We start from the raw sequence: 24,367 nt of genomic DNA on the forward strand, positions 1-24,367 counted from the left end.
GTTACCCCCACAGCCAGCAATGACAGCCCTCAGCTGACTTGAGCCACTGTCCACTAATGCCCATTAGTGGACAGTGGCATGTCCATCGTCAGTAGTGACATCCGTGTAGAAGAGGATATTAGTATTTGAGACTCTCTGCAGATCTTGGAAAATCAGTGTTCTTTGATAGTCCTGTATTGCTAAAGGTCGTAAACAATTTCTCATAAACAGTGCCTGTTAAGGTGGGAGGCTCACTCATTTGATCTGCGTTGTCCTCCTCTGCACGCAGATCATTCAGTTTCCCTGATGACCACAGGGATGGGGACGTCAATCCTCAGATACCTGTGTGTTGTTGCTATTTGGCCTTGTATTGGCCTGTGCACGACCCGGGCCCTGAAGTAGCAGCTTCTCTAGCATGCCAATCAATTTCTCAAGGGTAGGGTTGTCTTGACTCACAGTTGTTTTCTGTTCAGGTATACCTGTGTTGAAATTAGCATCAGGGCTCACCCCAATTTTATTCGTGTCGACTCTGTTATACAACTCAGCCGAGGACCTAAGTCCACCTTCCAGATATTATTCATCTAACACATCCTGAACCTCACGAGCTGACCACTTACCCACTGTCTTGGACCAAAAAGTAAGAGCCAAGTCCCTGCTGGGGCAGTGCCTGATGAACATACGTGTAACTTCAACAGAAGGGTTGTCGAACAACTTTCCCTGTGCATTAAGACAACTGGCAACATCAACAGCTCTGTTCAACCGAAGTCATCCATAATCATATGGATCCTTTTGGTCTTTTGGCAGGCTGGATTAAAAGTCAGCTAGAGGAACACAGGAGCAGTGGCTAGAGCTGAAAATGTTTACGTAGGAGTACATAGATAGCCTGTGGATTCTGCCGCACATCAATCTCACCATTCCTTATTCCAAATCGCACAACATCCTTTGCTCTGCCCCTCAGGTGGATGACAATCTCCTCAGCCTGATGTTCTACCTGAATATTGCTCTTCCTAATGTAGGTTCTCATTATATCCTCCGATTCACCAACAGCCATTGTATCTGAACTTTCCCCTCTGAATGTAGGTGGCTCCTCGCCTATGAGTGACCAGTTGGACCTGGGAGAGATCTAGTGTCTGGCTGGGCAGATATTTTTCCTTCCTGCATGTATCTCTGTGGGCCGTGTGCACCGTAGCTGAATGGGTCAATGTGAGGTGTGATGCAGGGGTCAATGTGTATCCATCCATCCATCTTCTTCCGCTTATCCGGGGTCGGGTCGCGGGGGCAGCAGTTTAAGCAGGGAAGCCCGGACTTCCCTGTCCCTAGCCACTTCGTCTAGCTCCTCTGGGAGAATCCCAAGGCGTTCCCAGGCCAGCCGGGAGACATATTCTCTCCAGCATGTCCTGGGTCGTCCCCGGGGCCTCCTCCCGGTAGGACATGCCCGGAACACCTCACCAGGGAGGCGTCCAGGAGGCACTACACAATGTGTAGTGTGTCAAAATACTATTGGCAATCTGCTGTCCTGTCTGTTGTACAACGTGATCCTTTGGTCAGCAAATCTCACTTCATCAGGTATAGGGTCTGGGACAGCGCTCTGAGATGGGTGTAACCCATCTATAGACTGATCATAGGGTGAGGGTACAAGTCGAATTCAACAGGACTGTCCACAGGATCAATAACTATACATGTTTCATCCCTCACTCGATCAGCACGTAATGAAAATGGGACAGGTGTGAGATTTAACCCAAATGCGATATCCCTACCCCAACTGACAAGGGTTCCATCAAACATACCAGGCTGACCAGAGCTCATGTTTTGTTTTTTTAAACAAAGTCTCCACTCATATAATATTGACAATGAAGTCGAGAGTCCACCACAAAGGAATACAGCTCCAATGATGCAGTTATGAGAAGACACCAGCCCGGTCCGACAGGCATCGACGAGTCACGGCACCAATGTGACCGATGTACAGTATGTCTTCTCTACATTAATTACACTCAAGTGTTACATATGTTACATATGTAAGAATACATGTACACTTTTTTCTTCTCATGAGTTAGCTTGTATGAGGTACAAAAAGATTCACAAACTTTTGCAATAATGTTGTAAGCAATAACACATATAAAAAATCTACAGTGACAATTTCATAGTTTCACACATACATAAATAAAACTTTCATGCATAGAAACAAATTTAAAATTGTGAAAATGGATAGTCATACTTGTATACGTGTTGTTTTTCTTGGCTTTCTCTTGTAAGTTAAGTGCTTCTCCACATTGGTGTCTTTTTCTTCCTTCACTTTCTTCAAAGCTGTCTTGCAGCCCTGGACAGGAAGTGAGTATTTAAGATATGCAGTTTCTGAAACAAGCCTTTCATTTATATTCATGTCACTCAACTCATGTTGTGTAGCAATAGTGTATTTTTATGGTTCTCCATCACCTTTGCACTTTAGGTAGAATGAAAGTGGCTTTGTTTTATCTGAGCAGATTTATCAAGAATAATGTCAGGGATCAATTCTTATCTTAATAAAAAAGAATAATTCCCTATTGTTACTGGCTAAATCTGTAAAATTACCTTCGATAAATAGAAAGCTAGGTGTAGGCCAAAGTGAGGAAATAATGTAGTTCCTGTATATTAAATCTGTCCTAAGTGTATTAAAGTGTGGATTATTTTCACAAATGATATGAGAAGAGATATGCACTTGAATATATGCACTAGATTATAATTGAAGAAAGCTTAAAATGTGATCGAGAGTGTGAATAACACATTATCAAAAAGTGATTAACTATTAAAGAAGCATATCCTCTTTGTGAACTTTGACCACACTTGACCATGACCTAAATTTTCAGATAAGAAAATGGGCTCATAGGCCTCCTGTGAAGCTATTTTTAAAAGGCTTTGTCCCTGTGAGGCTTGAATTAATGAAAGTCAGTGACTTTTTCTTTTTCTTTCAAGGAGTTCCTATGTGGAGGAACTAACTGCCTTGAACAAAGTAGTTGCCATGTCAGCTTCTGAGTGAGGAACAAAGAGTCTCGCTGTGGCACATACCATTAGAATAGATATAGGACAGTTAAATAACACTTGGTATATTTCCATGTTTTGGTTCTAAATATATTCTTGTCTGTGCTCTGCAAGGTGAGGTTTCAAACTTCAAGTCTCTTCAATATGTAAAAATGCCTGCATGTGTGCCAAAATGAATCAGTCTACAGAAAGAGTGTGTTTCAGAGGTGGAAACATCTCCTTATAGTAAATTATAATGTCTTATTGATAAAAATAACTTGCACTTTTGTATGCTTTGCTGAATGTAATTTGACAAGTGCTGCACTGTTAAAAAGAAACCAGTGTTTATTATAGTATGTAGAAAATATTTGAAACTGTCGATTATTTTTCACTCTAATAACAACCAAGCCGCAGTTCTGATTTTAATGAATGGAGCTATCATCTGACACGTGCTGCAGTATGTTATTAATCTATCTTAGATTTAACAATACATTGACATGTTCTGAAATAAATTAAGGTTCTGAGTTATTTTTGATTTCATAGCATTGCGTTTTACTTGTCATTAGAAAATATACCACATTGCAACCAGTGGGAGATGGAGAATCTTAATTTTCTATCATAAGCTTCTCGTAACACACCTACAGTGGATCTAGAAATTATTCATAGCACATGACTTTTTTGCACATTTTATTACAACCTGATTCCAAAATGGAATAAATGCAGTATTTTTCAAATGATCTTTTTCCTCAAATTCCAAACTCACCACCCCACAATGGCAATAAAAGAAAAAAATTTGTTATTTTCACACTTTCGCAAATTTATTGAAAGTAAATAAAACGTCACATGTACATAAGTTTTCACAGCCTTTGTCACAAAGTGCAAAATTAAGCTCAGGTGCAGGACTCCATTGGATCCATCGTTGAAATGTTCCTACAGCTTAATTGGAGTCAACCTGTGATAAGAACCCACATGTGACAGTGTGCAGTTTATATGAAACTACAAAGCATCCTTGAAGTCAAAGGAATTGTTTGGATTGTCATGAGGCACAAACCTGGGAAAGAGTACAGAAATATTTTGCGGCTTTGCATATTTCAATGAGCACAGTGGCCTCAGTCAACTGTAAATGAAAGAAGTTCAGAACCACCAGGATTATTCCTAGACCTGACTGCCTTTCAGAACGATTGTGAATAAAGGCAGGGACTGACCAAGACCCCAACAATGGGCCCTCTGTCCAAGTTTCAGAGGTCCTCTGTGGAGAGAGCAGAACCTTCCGTCTCTGCAGCACTAAGGCGTGTATGGTAGTCAGAGTGGTAGACAGATGATGGTGCTTCTAGTGGAAGGCACATGGCAACTCACCTGAAGTTTGTCAAAAGGCACCTGAAAGACTCTCAGATCATGAGAAAAAAAAAATTCTGGTCTGATGGTGAACAACTGAACTCAGCCATCATGTTTGCAGTAAACCAGGCACTGTTCATTGTCTGGCCAATACCATCCCCACAGTGAATCATATTGTTGACAGCATCATGCTTTGAGGATGTTGTTCAGCAGCAGGGACTGAGCGACTACTCAGGATTGAGGGAAAGATGAATGCTGCAATGTCCAGAGAGATTGTGGATGAAAACCTGCTGGAATCTACAGAGAAATCTGAAAATGGCTGTGCACTGACACTCCCCATCAAACCTGATGGAGCTTGAGAGGTGCTGAGTGAATGGATGAAAATGTCCAAAGACAGGTGTTCCAAAATTGTGGCATCATGTTCATAAAAACTTCAGGCTGTTTGGCTGCTGCCAAAGGTGTATCAACAAAGTATTGACCAAAGCTGTGAATACTTATGTGCATATTATGTCTACGTTTTTCAGTTGTAATAAATTTGCAAACATTTGCAAAAAAATTATTGTTATTATGGGGTGTTGTGTGCAAAACTGTGAGTGAAAAAAGAATTCCATTTTGGAATGAGGCCGAAGAGAAGAAAAGAAGAGAAGAAGAAAATGCTGGCAAAACTGACATTGAACCAATGTCAGTACTTTCCACAAGCACTGTATTTAGTGAATTTGAATTTATAAATAGCAATTCCTTAATGTTCTGTAAATCAAGTGTTCTGCTTACTTGTGTACGGTAAGAAAGGACATTACACAACAAAAACACTGATAGGTTTTTCTTTGCTGTTTTTCTTTGCCGCCAGACATGGCGGACACTATCCAGTGAGGGTCCTTAGGCAAGACCCTTAATGCTATACCAGCCTACCTCAGTCATGAGCGAACACAATGAAGACAGAGTCATACCGGCTCGGACGTCGCCCGGGTTAATAAGGTCCGCATCAGTTGCTAGGGACCCAGGGAAATCTGATGAGAAATGGGTTACTGGAACAAGACACACATGGACAAGGGCGGAGAATACGGAGTTGTTGGAATACTACTACACGAGTAATCCCAGAGAGAGGGGATATATGGGGCGGATGTGGGACCAATGGATGCTTCGAAACCCACAATCAAGGCTAACAAAGAAACAGCTGTTAGCCCAGTGTTCCAACATCCGTAACCAAAAAACGCTATCACAACTAGAGATCGATGAAATAGTACAACAATGCTACAGCAAGGGGGAGCCAGGACGCCAGGTCAGCGGGGGGATTTCACCATCCCGTCCCCACAATCAGAGATTGGGTACCAAGCCCCAAGAGATATAGACAGCCTCAATACAAGAGCTGCTGACCTGAGAAGTAAGATCGTGACCCAAATGGAAACTTGGAGCCTCCGACAAATACCAAAGCTAAGTTGTCAAGTATCTTCAGAAGATCTGCTAGAAGATGTGATTGCTGCGATAAGAACCATCCCCACAGGGAACATAACTGAGACCAACAAGCTGATTCACAGTACAGTAACAGTAACCCTCGAGATGCTCGGATATAAGATCAACACAGGGCATAACAAACAATACCCTCCATGGAAGAGATGGTTAGAGGCCAAGATAAAGGCGACATGGAGAGAAGTCAGCCAGCTAGCCGAGCTACAGAAGGGGAACATGGTGAATAAAGGGGCACCCAGGAAATACAGCAAGCTCTCCATACCTGAAGCACTCGAAACTGCCAAACAGAGACTAACGGCTCTGGCTACCCGACTTAAGAGATACACCAAGGAGATAGAGGCCAGGAGAATAAACAAGACCTTCTCCACGCAGCCAGCAAAGGTGTACTCTCAGTGGCAGGGAAATAGCATCCGGTCAGACCCACCAGGAGCTGAGGTGGAGAAATACTGGAAGGGCATATGGGAAAGAGAAGCCTCACACAACACCGATGCCCAGTGGCTAGTGGACCTGAGGACTGACCACAGCTGCCTCCCAGAACAAGAACCAGTAACCATCTCAATGGCAGACATCCAAGAAAGAGTGTCAAAGATGAAGAGATTAAAGTATCTATCTATCTATCTATCTATCTATCTATCTATCTATCTATCTATCTATCTATCTATCTATCTATCTATCTATCTATCTATCTATCTATCTACATGTATAGTACAGTGTTCTCATTAGTGTACGTCCTTGAATCTTAGACCCCCATTTTTTGAGCACGATCATCAGACAACGTATGTCCCTGGGACATAAGCTTTAAATACTTATAATAATAAACATCAGTATTACCTTTATCTCCATCCATCCATCCATCCATCCATCTTCCACCGCTTATCCGTAGTCGGGGACAGCAGCTTTAACAGGGAGCCCCAAACTTCCCTTTCCCCGGCCACATCCACCAGCTCTGACTGGGGGATTCCAAGGCGTTCCCAGGCCAGTGTTGAGATATAATCCCTCCACCTGGTCCTGGGTCTGCCCCGAGGTCTCCTCCCAGCTAGACGTGCCAGAAACACCTCCCTAGGGAGGCGTCCCGGAGGCATCCGCACCAGATGCCCAAACCACCTCAACTGACTCCTTTCCACGCGAAGGAGCAGCGGCTCTACTGTGATAGAATATTTGGAAAAAATGCTCTACACACTGCTGGCAAATCGGATAACAACAAGATTGACCTCCATATCTGAATTTTAGGCCTATCTATCCATACTGCTTTTAGGAAGTGTCCAAATGCTATCTTGCTTTGTTTAGACTGGGCCACATTATTGGTTGAACTGACAAGTTACCATAGCAAAAACCTCAGGGCGGAGGCATCCTCCACACTCCATATTGCTCATCGGCTCTTGTGGCGCGTAGAGGCCAGCCAGTGCGAGTAAGACCATAGATCAAAGCACCAGATCAAAGCCTACCTGCTTTGATCTATGATCCGAGATATTTTCTATCCTGAGATATTTTGGACGAATCTCAGGAAACAGATGAGATAAAAAGACAAAACAAACGGCGTTATATTGAGGGAGGCAAGGGGATGAAAATTAGATCACAGCATTGACCTTAAAAACTAGGCCAAGGTCATATCTTCACTTTCATACCTTTTTAGGTACACATCTCTGAAACCTCATGACAAATAGAATGCACCAATTACTGTGGGTCTGAGAGGACTGTAATTTCATCTGTGCTGTATGTCATGCATATATGGTACATTTGACAAAGTTGACTATGACTATGAATTTGTTGGATCATGGGTCTTTTATTATATAACCCTGACTTATGAAAGTAGTTCAGGGTAAAATTTTGAATTCAGGGGTATCGCAGGAAGTTGCAGGTTCTGCCTCCCTTGTTCTTCTTGAGACTCCTCGGCGTAGAATAAGTGACTAGTCGCTCCAACTAGTGCTGACTGTTCCGGCTACCACAGCATTGGTGGAGCGGTCATTCTCAGCCCTGAAAAGACTGAACACATATTGTCAGAACAGGACTGATCAAGGACGACTTTCTTCACTGGCACTGATCTCAATTGAGACAGACAGACTTTTAAAACTGAAGGAAGATACAGACAAGTTATTGATGCGTATGTTCAGAGGGAGCGGCACATGGACTTCAATGACAAGTAAAAAACCTGGCAGGTAAAACAGGTAGGTAACAACATAACGTTGTTTTAATCAAATGTGTTTATTTGTGCGGTTCAGTTTGCATGTGAAAATAATTGTGCTATGAGACTTTCAACATAACCCACTCACTGTTTGTAATTAAATGGTGAATAAACTACACTGTAGGTTCATATATTTGTAAATCGGATCATGCGATCATGATGAAATCGGTGCCTCACCAGCCATGAACTTCACCGCACGTCACTGCTCACAGGGCATTTATTGCCAGCTTGGCCTTTATTACTTTTTTAAAATAGCTAGGATATTCCTTGTGTATTTGTTACTAAACCTGTTGCCATAACGACACTTGACATGTTTGTATCCGTCTTTTTTACTCCGTAGTTTTCTCTTTGAATGAGATTGTGTACTCATTTCGTGACCTTTTTTGCTCCAACACACCACGGACGACCGGAAATTTCGCTTCGACTGTCGGCAAACCGACTCGTCTATTATCGGAATTACGGTATAATTGCGTCGTGACGTCACGTCGACGTAAAGGCACTACGGTTTTTCTTGAATGTTTATTGTTTTGTGCCGGATTGCAGGCAACAGTAGGTAAGAAAACAACATAACTAGTTGTGTAATGACTTATTGTGTCATATGTCTTGTCGATAAATGACCTGACGTTTTTCTAGAATGTGTCAGTGTCTGATCGGGTGCAACACGCTGGGGAAATGTGTAGTTAATGTCCATTGGCAGATTAGCATGCTAAAGGTAGCCGTTGACAATGTAACATGATACGGCTAGCCCCAGTTGGAGTCCGGGCTGGTCGCGTTCACGTTTCGAGCTTTAATATTTCTTGGTTATTATGTTGGAATACTTGATACATGGCTTCACACAATTATGCGGTTTTTTTATTTTTATTTTTGCTTGTCTCGGAGCGTTTGTGCTTTGTCTTTGGTTTTGTCGCGTTTGTGTTGCGTCGTGAACGTTCACTGACAATAAAACAAAGAGTCACGTGCTTCCCGTAGCTGCCTGTCCATCAGCAGTTCGATTGTGTCGTTCTGTCCATGCAGAAGGTTTCATTGGAACATAGAAGATGGAATAATGTAGAGTTCCTGGCACCATCGTTTGTTATTGTGTTGCATTTGCTGAGAAATGCAATTAGCCAGTGAACGTGAATACAAAGAAGATAACTTCTTATAACTTAAGCTATAGTTTTCACACCTAACTCAATCAGTGATTTTTGTTCAAAGTTTATTCATGTTGTCTGAATGGTCAAAATGTCCTGCCCAGTGGTACGTTTGGGAATCTGATGGTGTTGGAGTGTCACACAGGCAAATTTACATTAAAACTATTGCATAAATGAGGGACTTTTCTTATGTTTTATTTCATCATACTTTTCTTTACAGTATCTTGCCATCTCACAGAATGTGCAGTTTTGAATAGTAACTCAAAATTGTGATAATTCACAAAAAGTAAAGACAGTCAGACATTGTCTTTGTGTGGTTGTTGTCGTTCATAGGATGAAGGAAAGTGCTATATATGTCGGAATCTTCAGGAATTTCAAAGTGATTCTTTATATTTTTTTAAAATGGTAATCATTTTTTGTTTCATTCAAACTTTACTATTATAGGAATATGAAAAGGTAAAAGGCGTTTGAAAAGCTAAAATGTTCTCTCCTGTTTTTGTACTTTTTCAGTAGAACACTGAAAAAGTACACTTCACCAAGTACTTCACACTATTCAGTCATGATGAATCAATTTTGTGGAGATGTAAAATTAAAACCAGCAAAGAAAAATATGTTGAATCAGCATTAAAAAATTGGTTTTTCTTCTATTTTTAAAGGCTGTATCACTAGACTGACAAATGTTTGATTTTCTGAATGCCAAGACTCAGAAACAAAATACTGATTAGACGTGAGTGATTGGGTCAATTACAGTTTGTTTTTAATAATCAATAACTAACATTTATATTCTTTTGTTGGCTTATATGTCATAACCATTGCATCTTCTTGATAATTTACACAAACAAAGCCATACCAAATAGTGTCTGTAACTCAAGCTGTATTTTTCTGACATTCCGTCATGTTATCGTAGGCAGGATGTTGCGGCTTCGCTGTAAGACCAAAAATGGGAGTCACATAATGCAGGGGTTGACTCATCAATCTTGTGTGCAAGAGCTGAAGAGTAAAGTGGAGGAGCTGACTGGGATCCCCTGTGATGTGCAGAAAATTATGGTTGGTTATCCACCCTGTAGCCTTGATCTTCGAAATGGAGATGCCCACCTCAAGGATTATCCCATCAAATCAGGTATATCGTCAAGAATCCAAAGTATTCAAATAAAATGAAGCAAAGTCATTAAAAAAAGAATTTCATTAAATTTTATAATAAATAATTCCTATCAAAAGAATTGGCTAACGCTGCGAGAGTCCCAAACAAAATTCACCCCATTTATTGAAGTCTATTAAAATTTCGAAAGCTTGCTCCTCTTTTCCCTTGGTCGGTTCGGGTTCAATGCCAACTTTCTGCTTTTTATTTCCAATATACAGTATTCAAATCTTTAAGTCAGCCAATTGGTAGCCACCGGTAAGTTAGTTATTTCCTCTTAACTCATTACTCCAGAATCTTACTGTGTGTGTGTCTTTGTTTGTGTGTGTGTTGTCCTCTCCAGGAGACACACTCATTGTTGAGGAAGAGAAGAACAAGCTTAAGTCTCAGGATCACCCTACTGTAACTAAAGTACCGCGTCTGAATGCATCACCCGTATTGGCACGTCGAGTTGTCCCGGCTGATAACTCTTGCCTTTTCACCAGTGTGTATTATGTGGTGGAAGGTGGTGTATATGACCCTGCTTGTGCCCCAGAAATGCGAGGCCTCATTGCTCAGATTGTGTCAAGTGACCCGACAGCTTACTCAGAAGCAGTTCTAGGAAAAACCAACGAGGAATACTGTGCTTGGATCAGACGTGATGATACCTGGGGAGGAGCCATCGAGGTCTCAATTTTATCCAAGTTTTACCAATGTGAGATCTGCGTGGTGGACACTCAGACAGTCCGAGTGGATCGCTTTGGGGAAGATGCTGGCTACCACAAACGTGTGCTGCTCATCTATGATGGTATTCATTACGACCCACTTCAGAAAGAAACACCTGGCTCTGACGTGCCACCCCAGACTATCTTCTCCACCACTGATGACATAGTCTTGGCCCAGGCTCTTGAGCTGGCAGATGAGGCTCGCCGCAAGCGGCAGTACACAGACGTTAACAGATTTGCATTGCGCTGCATGGTGTGCCAGACAGGCCTGGTGGGACAAAAGGAAGCTCGTGAACATGCCAAGGAAACTGGCCACACCAATTTTGGTGAAGTGTGAGTGTTTTGGGGTATTTTGTTCTTTCTTGCTCTCACAAATACAACCACCACCGACCCCATGTCCCACATCTGGCAACTGTTTGACTGTTTGTGTGATCCTCTACCTCACATTGTCTAATGATGTCCATGGAGAATCTGCAGACACTGTTCTCAGCCGTTAACCAATGTTCAATATTATTTCAAATTGCTCTCAGTAAAGTCAGAAACGTTACTCCAGTGTTCTTTTGTCAGTGAACCAAGATTTAGTCTGTCTAGTATGTTTTCTGTTAAAATGGGTTGATAGAAATATGCAAACAATTCTTAGGATTTATTTTGATATGAGTGTGAAATGACTGAGTAAGTGAACCCTTTTACGAAAAACATAAAAACTCTGCTGTCTACATCTAGAAGGCTTTAAAGCATTCTCTAAGAATTATTTACAATATTAAGAGATGATCCACCATTTTCTCAAGAGCACCATGCAAAGTTAAACTGTTATTCATCATGTATGATCTTTTTTATTTGCCGTGTATCAGATATACAGGTGTCCATTACAAAAATGTATAAATTAAATTTTAGATTTTTCAAGACTGATGAGCTGAATAATACTTGGCTAGGTACCTCATCTTTAGACAAGATTTCCATTTCAACTGACTAAGCAGTGGCCCTTGAGATTGAAGTTCTATATCTCTGAAAATGTCACCATCACAAATTATCCTAAATATGTACGTATGTCAGACTTTCTTTCCTTGATATTGCAATATGTTTTATCTGTGGGTTACATTAAATTTGATTAGAAAAAAACTAATGGTGCTGAATACACATTTTACATAATCTGTAGCTTTTTTTTCTTCTAATGGACGTGTGGCAATTTTTTATGTGTGGCAGTCTAATTTTCAAACTTCATGGTGTAAGAACTAAGATTTTTTTTGGAGTGTTTTTTGTTTTATATTGCAACATATTTTTAAAAATTCATAAAGCTTGATGAGGCATTGGAGTTTTGCATTACAGCATGTCACTGCATTTGTACACAAAAACTAGAAAGAAGTTGAAACTGGTGTAAGTCATCCTGTATGTGATCAAGCGTGCTTACTTTATGCATGTAATGGTCAGGTACAATCCTTACGTCATGTGCTTTATCATTTATCTTTGCAATTTTAATTTTGAGCTCACATGTGCAATCCAAAGGGAACTCTACCCAGGGTGTTTGAAAATGATCATAAAAGATTTGTTGTGGTGTGGTATTTGGTGCTTGCTGTCCAAGAAGTGGGCATTTGAAATTGCGATCTGCTGTATGTTTTGCACAATTAAAGCATTTTCTAACATTTTCAGTCAGACAACATCTCATGGGAGTGGACTGATGTTCAAAAGGTTCGAAGTTTCCATAGTTCCCCAGCTCAATATTCTCTGAACAGACATTCCCTTATGTTTTTGGTCTAACCTCCAACACTTAAAACACAGGACCCTGACATGGTCCATATGTGTAACTGGAAAACATAAAACCCTTTCTAATATCCACTTTATGTGCCATATATATCTGGAAAACAGAGGTGACTCCATTTCTCTTTACTGATTCTGTTGATACTGCTTTCAAGAATGAAGCACAGGTTACAAATTACAGCATCAAGATAATTATGTCAGGGTTTTTTTCTTTGGGCTATAGTTTGATTGGTACAAAGTTTTTCCTCACATTTACTGAGAGCGGATTACTTGTTTGGTAATGTTTTAGAAATTGTATTGGTTCAGCCTCAGATGTTCAGAATAAATGGAAAACAAAGCAAATGTGGAAGTGAAATGTTGGAAGTGAATCATTATTTTTTATCTCCAGTTACTGTAGGTTATTTAACAGTGATTATCATAGGCTGGTATAAAAATGAAACTATTAAATGGCTTCGTATTTTGCATTTACTGAGTTTGTGACTCTTCAAGGATAGTAACCATGAATGTTGCACACAAAGCACTGCAGAATAGCTGGACTTACTTGAGTTTTTGTCAGTGTTGTCACAATTAAAATGTATAGTTTACAGTGTTGTGTAAGAGTGGCTCCCTTTTTTCACTTACATGACCGTATCTTAGGTTTCATGTAGTGGTCATCACAATTCCATCAACTTTATTAGTCAGTAGCAATCATTAAAATTCTAATGGTGCTTAAATTGTCAGTCTATTTCTATCTCCCACTGACAATCCATCACGACTGAATATAAACCTTTGTGGGTAAACACTTGTCCTGTGCCATCATGGAGGGATTCCACTGCACATCTCATCTTAGTCCGCGTTATCCAGAGTCGGGTAGCGGGGGCAGCAGCTTCAACAGAGAACCTCAAACTCCTTTTCCCTGGCCAAATTAACCAGCTCTGACTGGGGGATCCCAAGGCGCTCCCAAGCTAGTGTTGAAAAATGTGCAAGGAAGACCTCTCTAAGGAGGCGCCCTGGTGACATCCACACTAAATGCCCAAACCACCGCAGCTGACTCCTTTCGACATGAACACTGCCTACATGTTATTTTAACGAACCTCTACTCTTTCATAATAGGATCTAAGATTTGTTCACACCTTTGTAAAACAAATTGTAGCAGAAATTACAAAGACGCCAGATATGAGTGATACCTGTGTAATAAATAACTTTGCCTATTGTATAGAGTGAGATTAGTGGCACCTATTTCCCAATGTCTGACATGTTAGCCTTCAGCAAAGGCCAGTTTTTCTGTTTTATGAAAGTATACGTTTTCTTAACAGCCAAAATTTTAAAGGATTCAGATTAGTTTTCAATCTACAATATAAATGATTTCTGATCCATACTATATGGTATGCATCTGACGCATACCATGTAGTGCAATGTGTGAAAACAATGTAACTGGTCCTAGTTTCCAGTTTTGTTTTACTCTAATTCAACTGTTTCATCCATCCATCTCTGCATTCTCTTGTTGTAGACCAGACAGTCTTCATTGTCTACAATCACAAATGTCTTATGTTTTTTGAACCAGGACCCTCTTGCTGTGAGAAAACAGCATGACCCACTTCGCCCTCACCCACTTTTGCTATATTACACAGATTGATTAAGTATAAGTTACACACAGATCAAATACTTCCACCACTGTAGAGTACACAGACTATCATTACTTATTGTATTAGACATTCATATATAAGCACTACTTTTACTTTTCGTTTTAAAGCGCAGTAAATAACGATCACTGCTTTCAATAACGGGCCCTTCAGTATTTAGTAGTGCTGCTTCTAAAATGGCATCAGTGATTAGCAGATTACTGCATGGCTACTATGACAACGACGGCTCGTGCGTCTTAAGGAGAATGCTACTCTGCGATTGGCTAAGAGCTTAAGGACAAAGTCCTTCACCAGTGTAGGTGCTGCTCCCTCACTTCGTTTTTACTGGCACAAAGGGAAGAAGATGGTCGATTGAGTAATGTAAGAAGATTCAAACAGGTATGTGGTTCTTTATAACAACTTTTACATGGGATAAGTTCGTACTTAAGACCTTAAGGCTTCGTTCAGACTGCTGGCATATCGGATACCAATCAGATTTCCTTCCATATCCGATTTTAAGGGCTGACTGTCCACACTGTTTTTAGCAAGTGTCCAAATGCAATCTTGCTCTGTTCAGACTGGGCCAAAATATCAGCCGATCTGACAGGTTGCCGTAGCAACGACGTCGGGACGGCGGTGTCGTTCAGTACATGTAATGTGTGAGGTCATTGACGACACAACAAGAAAAACAACGATGAACATGGAGACTGGATACTATAGAGCAGCGGTTCTCAAATAGTGGGGCGTGCCCCCCTCTCCTCGTCTCCTGCTGTGACTTATTTGTTGTGACTACAGTGGGAGACGAGGAGAGACTGGTGTGTTACTGTCTAATAATGCTGGCAGCGGACAGCATGAAGGCTAATAAATTAAGACACCACTTAGACATTACACCACGAGCACGCTGATAAGCCGCTGGAGTTTTTTCAGCGAAAACGTGCAGAATATTGCCAACAATCATCCTGGTTTGTTAATGCTACTTCAGTAAACCAGCGAGCTCCGTTAGCATCATATAAGGTGGCGTACCAAACTGCTCAGTGCAAAAAACCCCAGAGGAGCTGAAACATTGAGCAGGAGCTGAGAGTTCAGCATTATGCTACAAACCTGCAGAACACGCTCATTGTAGTCATTAATCTTGACTTCCTTATTGTGACAAAAACAAAAGAAAGAAGACATCCGCACAAATTGTTTTATTTATTTTTGTTTTGGAGATTAAGGTGTTTTATATAATGTGCTCCTCAGTTAATGTTACTGAACTGAATTTAAATTTTTTATTATTTATTGACTTTATTTTTTTCTTTTCAGTATCAAATGGTGCACTAGGTTGGTCAAAAATATTTACAGTTTAATTTCTTTTTTTATTTCAGGCTAATTGATTCTCTTAAAACTTTTCCATTATAGACTAAAAAATAATGTTAATAAAATTATTCTTTGTTATAAATTGAACTATATTTCTTTTTTCTTTTCTTTAATGTTAATAAAGATACAATGTAATGCACAGGTGTACTTATAACAATTTTACAGATAATTGATATTATAGTCACTGTGGAGAGTGGGGGGCGCAAATTGTTTTCTTCTTGCAAGGAGGTGTGTAACAGAAAATAATTGAGAAGCACTGCTTTAGAGTATTGGCGGTATCACTGGTAGAGGTGGAGAAAATCTCAGATGCACCAGATATTGTCAACTTCTTCTTTCATTTTTTACCGCTCCGTAATGCATGACGCTCTTCCATCTAGCGCCTTGCTCTCGCATCGCGTACAGTGACGTCACGGGCCGCAATAATCGATCGGTGTGTTGGGAGCTATTCAGACTGAGACGCATCTGTCCATATCCGATATGAAACTACCTCCCGAATGTGGTTTCAATCCATACCGCAAAAATCAGATTTGGTGTGGTGTCTGACTGTTCAGACTACAAAAGAGGCATCTAATATCAATCTGGATGGGCTAAAAATGTTGGTGACCAGTCTGAACAAGCCCCAATTAGGAGATCAATCTACTGTATATAACTAACTATTGATGACTTAAACTCATCGTGTTAATTCCTTGTTTCTTTCCATTTTTGTTTCCACATGACAATTATCGCCGACTTCATAGCCTTGTTAAGACTGGTCGCCTATATCCTGTTTTTAGCCCATCCAGATTGATATTGGATATCTTGTTTGGAGTCTGAACAGTCCCATACCACATGATATCCAATTTTTGCCAGACGATTTGAAACCACGTTGAGGAGGTAGTTTCATATTGTATATAGACATATGCATCTCAGTCTGAACAGCTCCAAACACTCTGATTGGATATGGCGAACCATGATGTCATATCCGCGACTCACGGCAAAGCGCAGAATTGATATTGCCAATACGCTAAGGTAACAAAACTTCATGGAAACCTGCTAAAAAAAAGTGAACAATCAGCCCTAAAAATCGGATATGGAAGGAAACCCGATATACCTGCAGTCTGAACACAGCCTATGTTTCACTTATACAGTATGTGCTTACCATAGCCGTAGGCTCATTTTTGACCGTGTTAGTAGTACTCCACACTTAAACTGTGCCATCTTATATGTTTCATAGCTTCAGGATATTTGTGTTTTAAGGCAGGGAAAAGTCTCAGGATCAGGTGTTGTTTATATATTTGGCAGATAATGTTTTTGAGGCAGGTAAAGTCTCCCTTTTTATGCTGGACCATAAAGAGTGCAGGGTTTGGGGGGTACTGAGGATTTAAATAAATGTGGTGAATATTTGTGATGTTTTCACCCACTTAAAAAATCCACTTGGAACAATGTTTTAAAAACAATAGAATAATTGAGCCTTACTGTTTTATGACCCCAATCAAAATATACTCCAATTGTTTTAGTGGACCAGAGATTAGAGCTCGGGGAACTCCATTGGGCAGAAACAAATTTTGCTTTGACTTCTGTATTTGATGAAAAACAACATTTTCCTATTTTGTTGAAGCTTGCTCTGTCTTGATAGGGGGATTGATATTGACATGATTTGTTTTTAATTTTTTAATTTTTAATGTTAAGGCAGTTACTGATTTTTGTCTAAAAGCAAACAAACAAGTCATATTGCACACTTAACAGCACAGGAGAATTTTGATCTATCAGAATTCTGCTGCGAATCTGCTTCCAAGTCACAGATTTCCTTTTCATCTACATGCAAATATCCCAGATGTTTTTTTTAAAGCACCATGATAGTTATCCGAGAGTGTTAATTGTTTGAGATTCACATCCTTTGCTTGTGTGTAACAAGATACACAGGTACACATGGCCAGGTGATAAGGGCTTTAATGTTACAGGGATTGGATGTCGGTGAACAGAGTTTTTGTGCTACAGATACCATTCTGTCTCAAGTGTTGAGACGGCAGAGGTACCAATATGTTAAATATCCAGCTTTACACCTACAATTTCTGCACATATTTTATGTCTCTAAATCTTATTGTTTTGATAAAAAATCAATTCTTTATTTGATGCCAAATAACTACCCGACTCTTATTGGCATTCACAATAAATACTGTAAAGTGCCAGAATATTGCATACATTTCAGCATCTGTAGCAAGATGCCAATCCCAAATTATATGATCAAATTCTGCTGCTTTTCACCACCTGAGACTAATACAACCAAAGCATCCTTACCCTAGACTGTTACAGTAAGACATTATAACCAAACTGGATATCATGCTGCTTAAAGGAGATTGTTACTGCTGCCCTCCATCCCTCGGAAACTGATCTGGGTTAGGAAGATTAAGACCTACTAGTGTGCTGTAATCCACATCACGTTGTAAGAAGACCAGTTCAATATCTTTCAAAAACACACTAAGCTATGACATGCCTTAATTCTATATGGCAAACTTTAAGCAACATAAAAACACTTCTCACAGATCCATATAACATTTATGATACAAGTCCTCCGTTCCATCACATCCCAAAGGTGCTCTATTGGATTGAGATCTGGTGACTGTGGAGGTCATTGGAGTACTGTACAGTGAACTCATTGTTGTTCAAGAAACCAGTTCGGGTTAATACAAGTTTTGTGACATGCTGTGTTATTCTGCTGGAAATGGGCACACTGTGGTCATAAAGGGATGGACATGGTCAGCAACTATATTCAGGTTGGCTGCGATATTGTAATGATGTGCCAAGAAAATATTTCCTATATCATTAAACAACCGCCAACAGCCTGAACTGTTGATACAAGGCAGGAAGAATCTGTCCTTTCAAATTATTTACACAAAGCTCTGACATTACCATCTGAATCTCACAACTGACATCGAGACTTGTCAGACCAGGCAACTTTTATCAACTGTTATCTTCTATTGTCCAATTTTGGTGAACCTGTGCTAATTGTACTCTCAGGTTCCTGATCTTAGCTGACAGGAGTAGAGGTAAGATCAGGCCTACAAAAATCAAGCCCGACCCGAACCGAGCCCGAGGGTATTAAAGCCTGACCCAAACCGAGCCGAACGTAATTATTGACATTTTGAGCCCGATCCAGCCCGAATTTCGGACTTGAATTCGGGCTTAAGATCTTACCTCTACTTTCAGTGTGTATACGATCAGAAAGCTAAAGTGACAGGAGAAAATACAGCTGACGCATGGAGGGAACTGAGCAGGTATTGTAGATGGATGTTTCTCATACAGCGCCTTCTATGTTTTACAGAAATTATTTATTTTATAAGGGTAATCCTTAGTTTAATACCCATAGATCGTTTGAGATACATAATATATAAATATACATTTATTAAAAAAGTTTGGGCCGGGTCGGGCTTGGATCTTAAGATCTTAAGCCCGATTCCAAAAAAATCTGACCGACCCGAGCCCGAGGGTATTGAAGCCCGACCCGACCCAAACGTAATTGTTGACTTTTTGAGCCCGACCCGACCCGAAGGCTCAGGCGTAAGATCTTACCTCTAGACAGGAGTGGAACCCACTGTGGCCTTCTTCTGCTGTAGCCCATCTTCTTCAAGGTTTGACATGTGCATTTAAAGATGGTAATCAACTTTCCTTGATTGTAACAAGTTGTTATTTGAGTCATTATTACCTTTCTATCATCTCAAACTTGTCTGATCTTTCACATCAACAAAGGCATTTAATCCACACAGGTGCCGCTCACTGGATATTTTCACTAATCCTAACCCTAACCCTAGTAATTTTTGTGGATGAAATTTCTATTAGATCAGCAGTTTTCTGAAACGCAGTACTCAGATCAGCCCATCTAGCACTAACAATGTGACTGTCTACTTTTGCACATTGTTGAGTCATTTATTAATTACCGTGCATTCAGACCCTAAATTCCTTTTCAGCCAACATACCGTCATAAAATAATAAATCATATTAGATAAAATATCTTGAATTCAGACACATGGTCAATAGTTCTACAGACAGTCCAGTCATTAAATGCCTGACTCCTGAAACTAATGCTTCTAAAAAAAAAAGCGGACATTTCGTAAACACTCTGATGAATAAACTTATATGTTCCTAACAGTTGACACTTACAAGAAAAGCTGATTATGACAGGACTGCACATGTCATGCAGACTGTAATGCAGTTGTGACATAAACTTGTGGCAGCACATTTGATTTCTAACATACTGTATGGCAATGTTACCATAACTCAGCCATTTCTGCATTTTCCTTCCCTCACAGCTCAAATATATTTAGTAAAAACAGAGCTGAAAAAACTATCGGGCTGAAACACTTCTAAGAAGACTGATCAACAACAGGTGATTAACAATAAGTAAGAGAGAGAAAAGAAACTACTATCTATCTATTTCTATCGAGAAATCTATTGTCGCAGGAATGCAACAATCCAGGAGTTGAGTGAGGTGTTTTCTTACATTACAAGGGCAGGTTTTTAAGATCTTCTATCTCAATTATGCATAAACTACAGTACTTGACAAATCAGTATGCAATTGGGTAGAAAAATAGAAATTATACATGTGTGTGGTTATAGATCTTGATTTGTTTTTGGTGTTTTAAATTTAAATTTGAATTTACCTTCCATTCCCTTTTCACAGAGTAAAACACTAACTAACCTTCCATTTTAAGGGCACTAAGATCCTCGAAAGCAATACCTGGCCAGGTGGTGATGGACTGGAGACAATGGCCAGCATGAACAGTGCCGGCAGCTGTGACAGTGTTGTCAGTGCCAATTCTGGATTTGTAAGTTACAGACTTCACACTTATACACTTTTAATCTCAAGAGAACCTTTGACTGAAGACGTTATTAGTCCTACTACAGTTTATGAAACCACAACATCATGAAATCACAGAGCAAAACCATGTATGTAAATAGAAAATCAAACATAAAAGCGGAAGGATGAATCTGGATTCTTGAATTTGCATTTACAAGCAAACCTTGGTTTTCGAACGCTTTAGATATAGAACAAATCGGAATTCGACCAAAAAATTCAAAAAAAATTTGTCTTAGATATCGAACAAAATTTGGAAGTCGAACGCAAAATGAATGCCTTTTTGGGGGGACCGTGGCTCAGTGGTATTGCGGGTCGTCCAATGAGTTCGATTCCCGCTCACGCCGAGTCATTTGTCATTGTGTCCTTGGGCAAGACATCACTTTACCCTCCTTACCTCCAGTGGTGTGTGAATGCATGTGATTGTTCTGCTGGTGATCAGAAGGGCCGTAGGCGCAGATTGGCAGCCACACCCCCGTCAGTCTGCCCCGGACCGTAAACTTCTGACCAAAAGACAGCGGTAACTCATACCATAGGCTAACCTGATTACATCGATGCTTTTCTTTCTTTCTTTCTAAGGTACAATAAATCGAATCAGAAAAAGTGGCAGCTTTTAAATTTTATTTCTGGAGAGGCAAAACTCGCAATTTTTGTGACCAGGAAGAGGAGAATTGAAAACAATACTGTTCAAGAAGCAGCTACTGTTTTTTGCTGTAACATCAGATGTCGCTTAAAACTAGAATTTGGTTTCTATAAAATGACAAAAGACCTAAATAACCTTAGGAACATCTGGTGTTACAAAAATGTCCTATGCACTTTAGTTGATGACCACCTCACTTTTGCAAACTTCCTGTTATAATGTACTAATTTTTATATTGTATATTTTGTATATATTGTATTATTTCCTTTTGTTTGTTGGTGTTTAGTGTTTTTGAGTGTTTAGTGTTTTTGAAGTTTCATCTAATGAAAAATTGTAAAATGTTCTAAATGTTCTGAATGTGATTAAAGTGTTTTTGCAAAAATCTAAATCAAATCTTTCTTACTTTCTTTCTTTCTTTCTCGTGTTTGCTTCTTTCTTTTACATTTCTTTGATGTGTTTCATTACTATGCAATTTGATATATAAATGACAATATGAAATAACATATTATGTTGAAAAAGGTAGTTTTCTAGCATCTTGGAACGGATTAAGACCAGTTACATTACTGTATTTGTAATATGAAAAATATATTTGGAATTCAAAGAAATCGTTATTCGAACAGCCTTCAGGAACGAATTGTGGTCGGAAATCGAGGTTTGCCTGCATACCACTAAGCCTTAAAGATTCCCCAACAAAACGTGACATCAATTTTTCTGTGCTGTCACTTTTTAATTTGTCAAACAGAAAGCCTTGCTTTTATCTATTCCAGAGCAAAGATAGTCTGGAGCACTTGTCTGCCGAAGAGAAGGCATGTCTGATGTTTTTGGAGGAGACTATTGAATCTTTGGATACTGAGGAGGATAGCGGATTGTCTAATGATGAACCTGACCAACTTCCCAACCCTGGCAACATTGCTACCAAACTGGCTGACTTGTCAGCCTCTATTAGCAAAAGCAAGCTCAATAGTAAGTTAATACCCAGACAAAGATGCAAAATGCACTTGTAGTTAATCAAATACAATGACTAAAAAACAAACATGCTTCTTTGTCTTTCAGATACACAGAAACATGCCTCAAAGGAACTCAGACAGGAAAAGATGGAGCCCAACCCCTCGCAGAGATACTTGATTCCAACACCTCTTATTGTGGCGAGCAGCTCATCATACTCTGTTCCCAGTGTTAAGTTGGGTGCCCTTCCATACAAAAACACCTTGAAGCCTGACTTCATTCCTATTAACGAAGAACCTGGTCGCAAACACAACTTGAAACCAACCGTTTCTTCTAAATTACCCTCCAAAATACCATTGGAAGGAAATGTTGTGATTCCATCTCCTGTAAAGACACCTGAGGGACCTTTACCTAGAGGTCCTCTGTCTTATGATGCTCTTGTTCACCTGCGAAGTAGTGCCTCCACGAAGAAGACACCTTTATGTCCCACAATTGATCATACTATAGATTTGGACAAGAACCTTCTTGTTACAATAGGAGCCCTAAATACATCATCTTACAGTTCCAAGTCAGAGGCTTGTCAGAGAAGTCATCCAGTTGTGGCACCCAAGCCCAAAAAGATTCCTGCCAACATGCCTTCATTAGCAAAAAATACTTCATACACTATCAAGAATGCAGCTGATCCCCAGGTAATCAGAATGGACGCTTTACAAAAGCTGGGCCTCCTCAAAGATTCACAGCCAGAAAATGAGAATGTAACCCCCCTGCCTCCTCCTGAATTTTGCCCCTCCGTGGACACAATAACAAAAAGAACCACGGGAGGTCATTCAAATGTTAATCCATTAAGAATCCCATCATTTTCTTATACACAAGTGCCAATAGAACCTAAAAAAAAGCCTCTGCATAGCAGTGCAAGTCTCCATCACTACGCCAAACATAATCATCACTCTAATTCTACATCATATCCATCTCAGTTCAATAGATTGAAGGCTGCTCGTCTGGAGTGCGCTGCTACCCCAGACAGCCACAAAAACGGTGGAAACTGTCCTGAGCCACAACGTATCATAGCTGCCAAGCCAGAGAGAACCACCACAGCAGCTCAGGCTGTACCTCATAACCCCTCTAACTCAGTTGGGTACACAGTGATGGTGGTGCCTGGGATGGGGGCTGACCGAAAAGAAGCCCTTCGAAAGCTTGGATTGCTCAAAAATTAAAACAGATAAATAGTAGTCGTCTGACTGCTTAAGGCCTGCTGGCAAGATACCATGAGACTACCATCAGTTTGATGAAAAAACAGCATTAGTCAGATAGTGCTTTGGGAAAATAAAAAAGAGGATAAAACGTGTGTAGGTCGGAATTAATTACTTTTATGGGTAGTTTAAATGCACCTTACACATTGCAAACCCCTAGGGCTTCATGTGTTTGATTAAAATGGAGCTTTAATGTAACACCACCTAATCACAACGTCTTATTGTGTTAGTAGTTACATACAGTATTTCAGTTTGATGAAATTACATATTTTTTTGCATTGATATCACCCAAAGAGTGCATATGAGGAACAGGAAGCCATTAAAGAGTCAATATAGCCATCAAAAAGTAACAGCCTTCACCGACTCAAATTCAGTTGCGGTACTGGGTAACTGCATGTTTAAAATTCACTTACTGAGATATATAGTAAATATTCAAAATAAATATTTTATGAAAATAAATTATTTTTCTAGAGTCAAGGCATCAATGTGAACATTTTTGAATGATTCTGGGTTCGAGTTCCGCTCTGTGTGCGTGGGTTCTCTCTGGGTTCTCCGGCTTCCTCCCACCTCCAAAAACGTGCGCTTCAGGTGAATTGGTGATACCAAATTGGTGATGCCGTCGTGCCGGGAGTGTACCTTGCCTCATGCCCCCCTTAAGCTGGGATAGGCTCCAGCACCTAGTGACCCGCAATAGAGGATGAAACGCGTAGGAAAGATAAATATAATTGAAACAAGTCATAATTCAGTGTTTCATCTATTTTGTTCCTTCATATTACACTGTACAAGACATGCTTCATTGTATGTCCAAGGAAAACATCAGTCCAAATCTTTTTTTCTTTACTTGTCACCGATGTGCCTCTAAATTGATGGTTGTGTCTTCTTCTTTTCATTTCGGCTTTTCTCTTCAGGGGTCGCCACAGCGAATCAGTTTCCTCCATCTAACCCTGTCTTCTGCATCCTCTTCTCTCACACCAACTACCTTCATGTCCTCTTTCACTACATCCATAAACCTCCTCTTTGGTCTTCCTCTCTCTCTCTATGTGTGTGTGTGTGTGTGTGT

General features: G+C 40.1%; 2 protein-coding genes across 2 annotated transcripts; both read left to right on the forward strand.

The window, feature by feature from the left end:
- The first annotated feature begins 8,458 nt into the window (after window positions 1–8,458).
- yod1 (YOD1 deubiquitinase) lies at window positions 8,459–13,270 on the forward strand. Its single transcript, XM_068315559.1, has 3 exons — window positions 8,459–8,510; window positions 9,995–10,207; window positions 10,569–13,270. The coding sequence occupies exons 2-3, from the start codon at window positions 10,000–10,002 to the stop codon at window positions 11,264–11,266; spliced, it is 906 nt and encodes a 301-aa protein (XP_068171660.1). The 5' UTR covers window positions 8,459–8,510; window positions 9,995–9,999; the 3' UTR covers window positions 11,267–13,270.
- A 1,336-nt stretch (window positions 13,271–14,606) lies between these two features.
- zgc:158258 (uncharacterized protein LOC791186 homolog) lies at window positions 14,607–24,341 on the forward strand. Its single transcript, XM_068316374.1, has 4 exons — window positions 14,607–14,684; window positions 20,330–20,443; window positions 21,880–22,075; window positions 22,166–24,341. Exons 2-4 carry the CDS (start codon window positions 20,384–20,386, stop codon window positions 23,269–23,271), a joined length of 1,362 nt encoding a protein of 453 aa, XP_068172475.1. The 5' UTR covers window positions 14,607–14,684; window positions 20,330–20,383; the 3' UTR covers window positions 23,272–24,341.
- The last annotated feature ends 26 nt before the right edge of the window (window positions 24,342–24,367 follow it).

Source organism: Antennarius striatus, chromosome 5, assembly GCF_040054535.1.
Source record: "Antennarius striatus isolate MH-2024 chromosome 5, ASM4005453v1, whole genome shotgun sequence".
In the NCBI taxonomy this organism is placed as follows: Eukaryota; Metazoa; Chordata; class Actinopteri; order Lophiiformes; family Antennariidae; genus Antennarius; species Antennarius striatus.

Bases quoted from the DNA above. Each gene is read 5' to 3' on its own strand.
- zgc:158258 (XM_068316374.1), top strand. From the start codon at position 20,384: ATGGCCAGCATGAACAGTGCCGGCAGCTGTGACAGTGTTGTCAGTGCC. The intron at 20,444-21,879 runs GTAAGTTACAGA...TATCTATTCCAG, and splicing joins TCAGTGCCAATTCTGGATTT to AGCAAAGATAGTCTGGAGCA. The intron at 22,076-22,165 runs GTAAGTTAATAC...TTTGTCTTTCAG, and splicing joins TAGCAAAAGCAAGCTCAATA to ATACACAGAAACATGCCTCA.
- yod1 (XM_068315559.1), top strand. From the start codon at position 10,000: ATGTTGCGGCTTCGCTGTAAGACCAAAAATGGGAGTCACATAATGCAG. The intron at 10,208-10,568 runs GTATATCGTCAA...TGTCCTCTCCAG, and splicing joins GGATTATCCCATCAAATCAG to GAGACACACTCATTGTTGAG.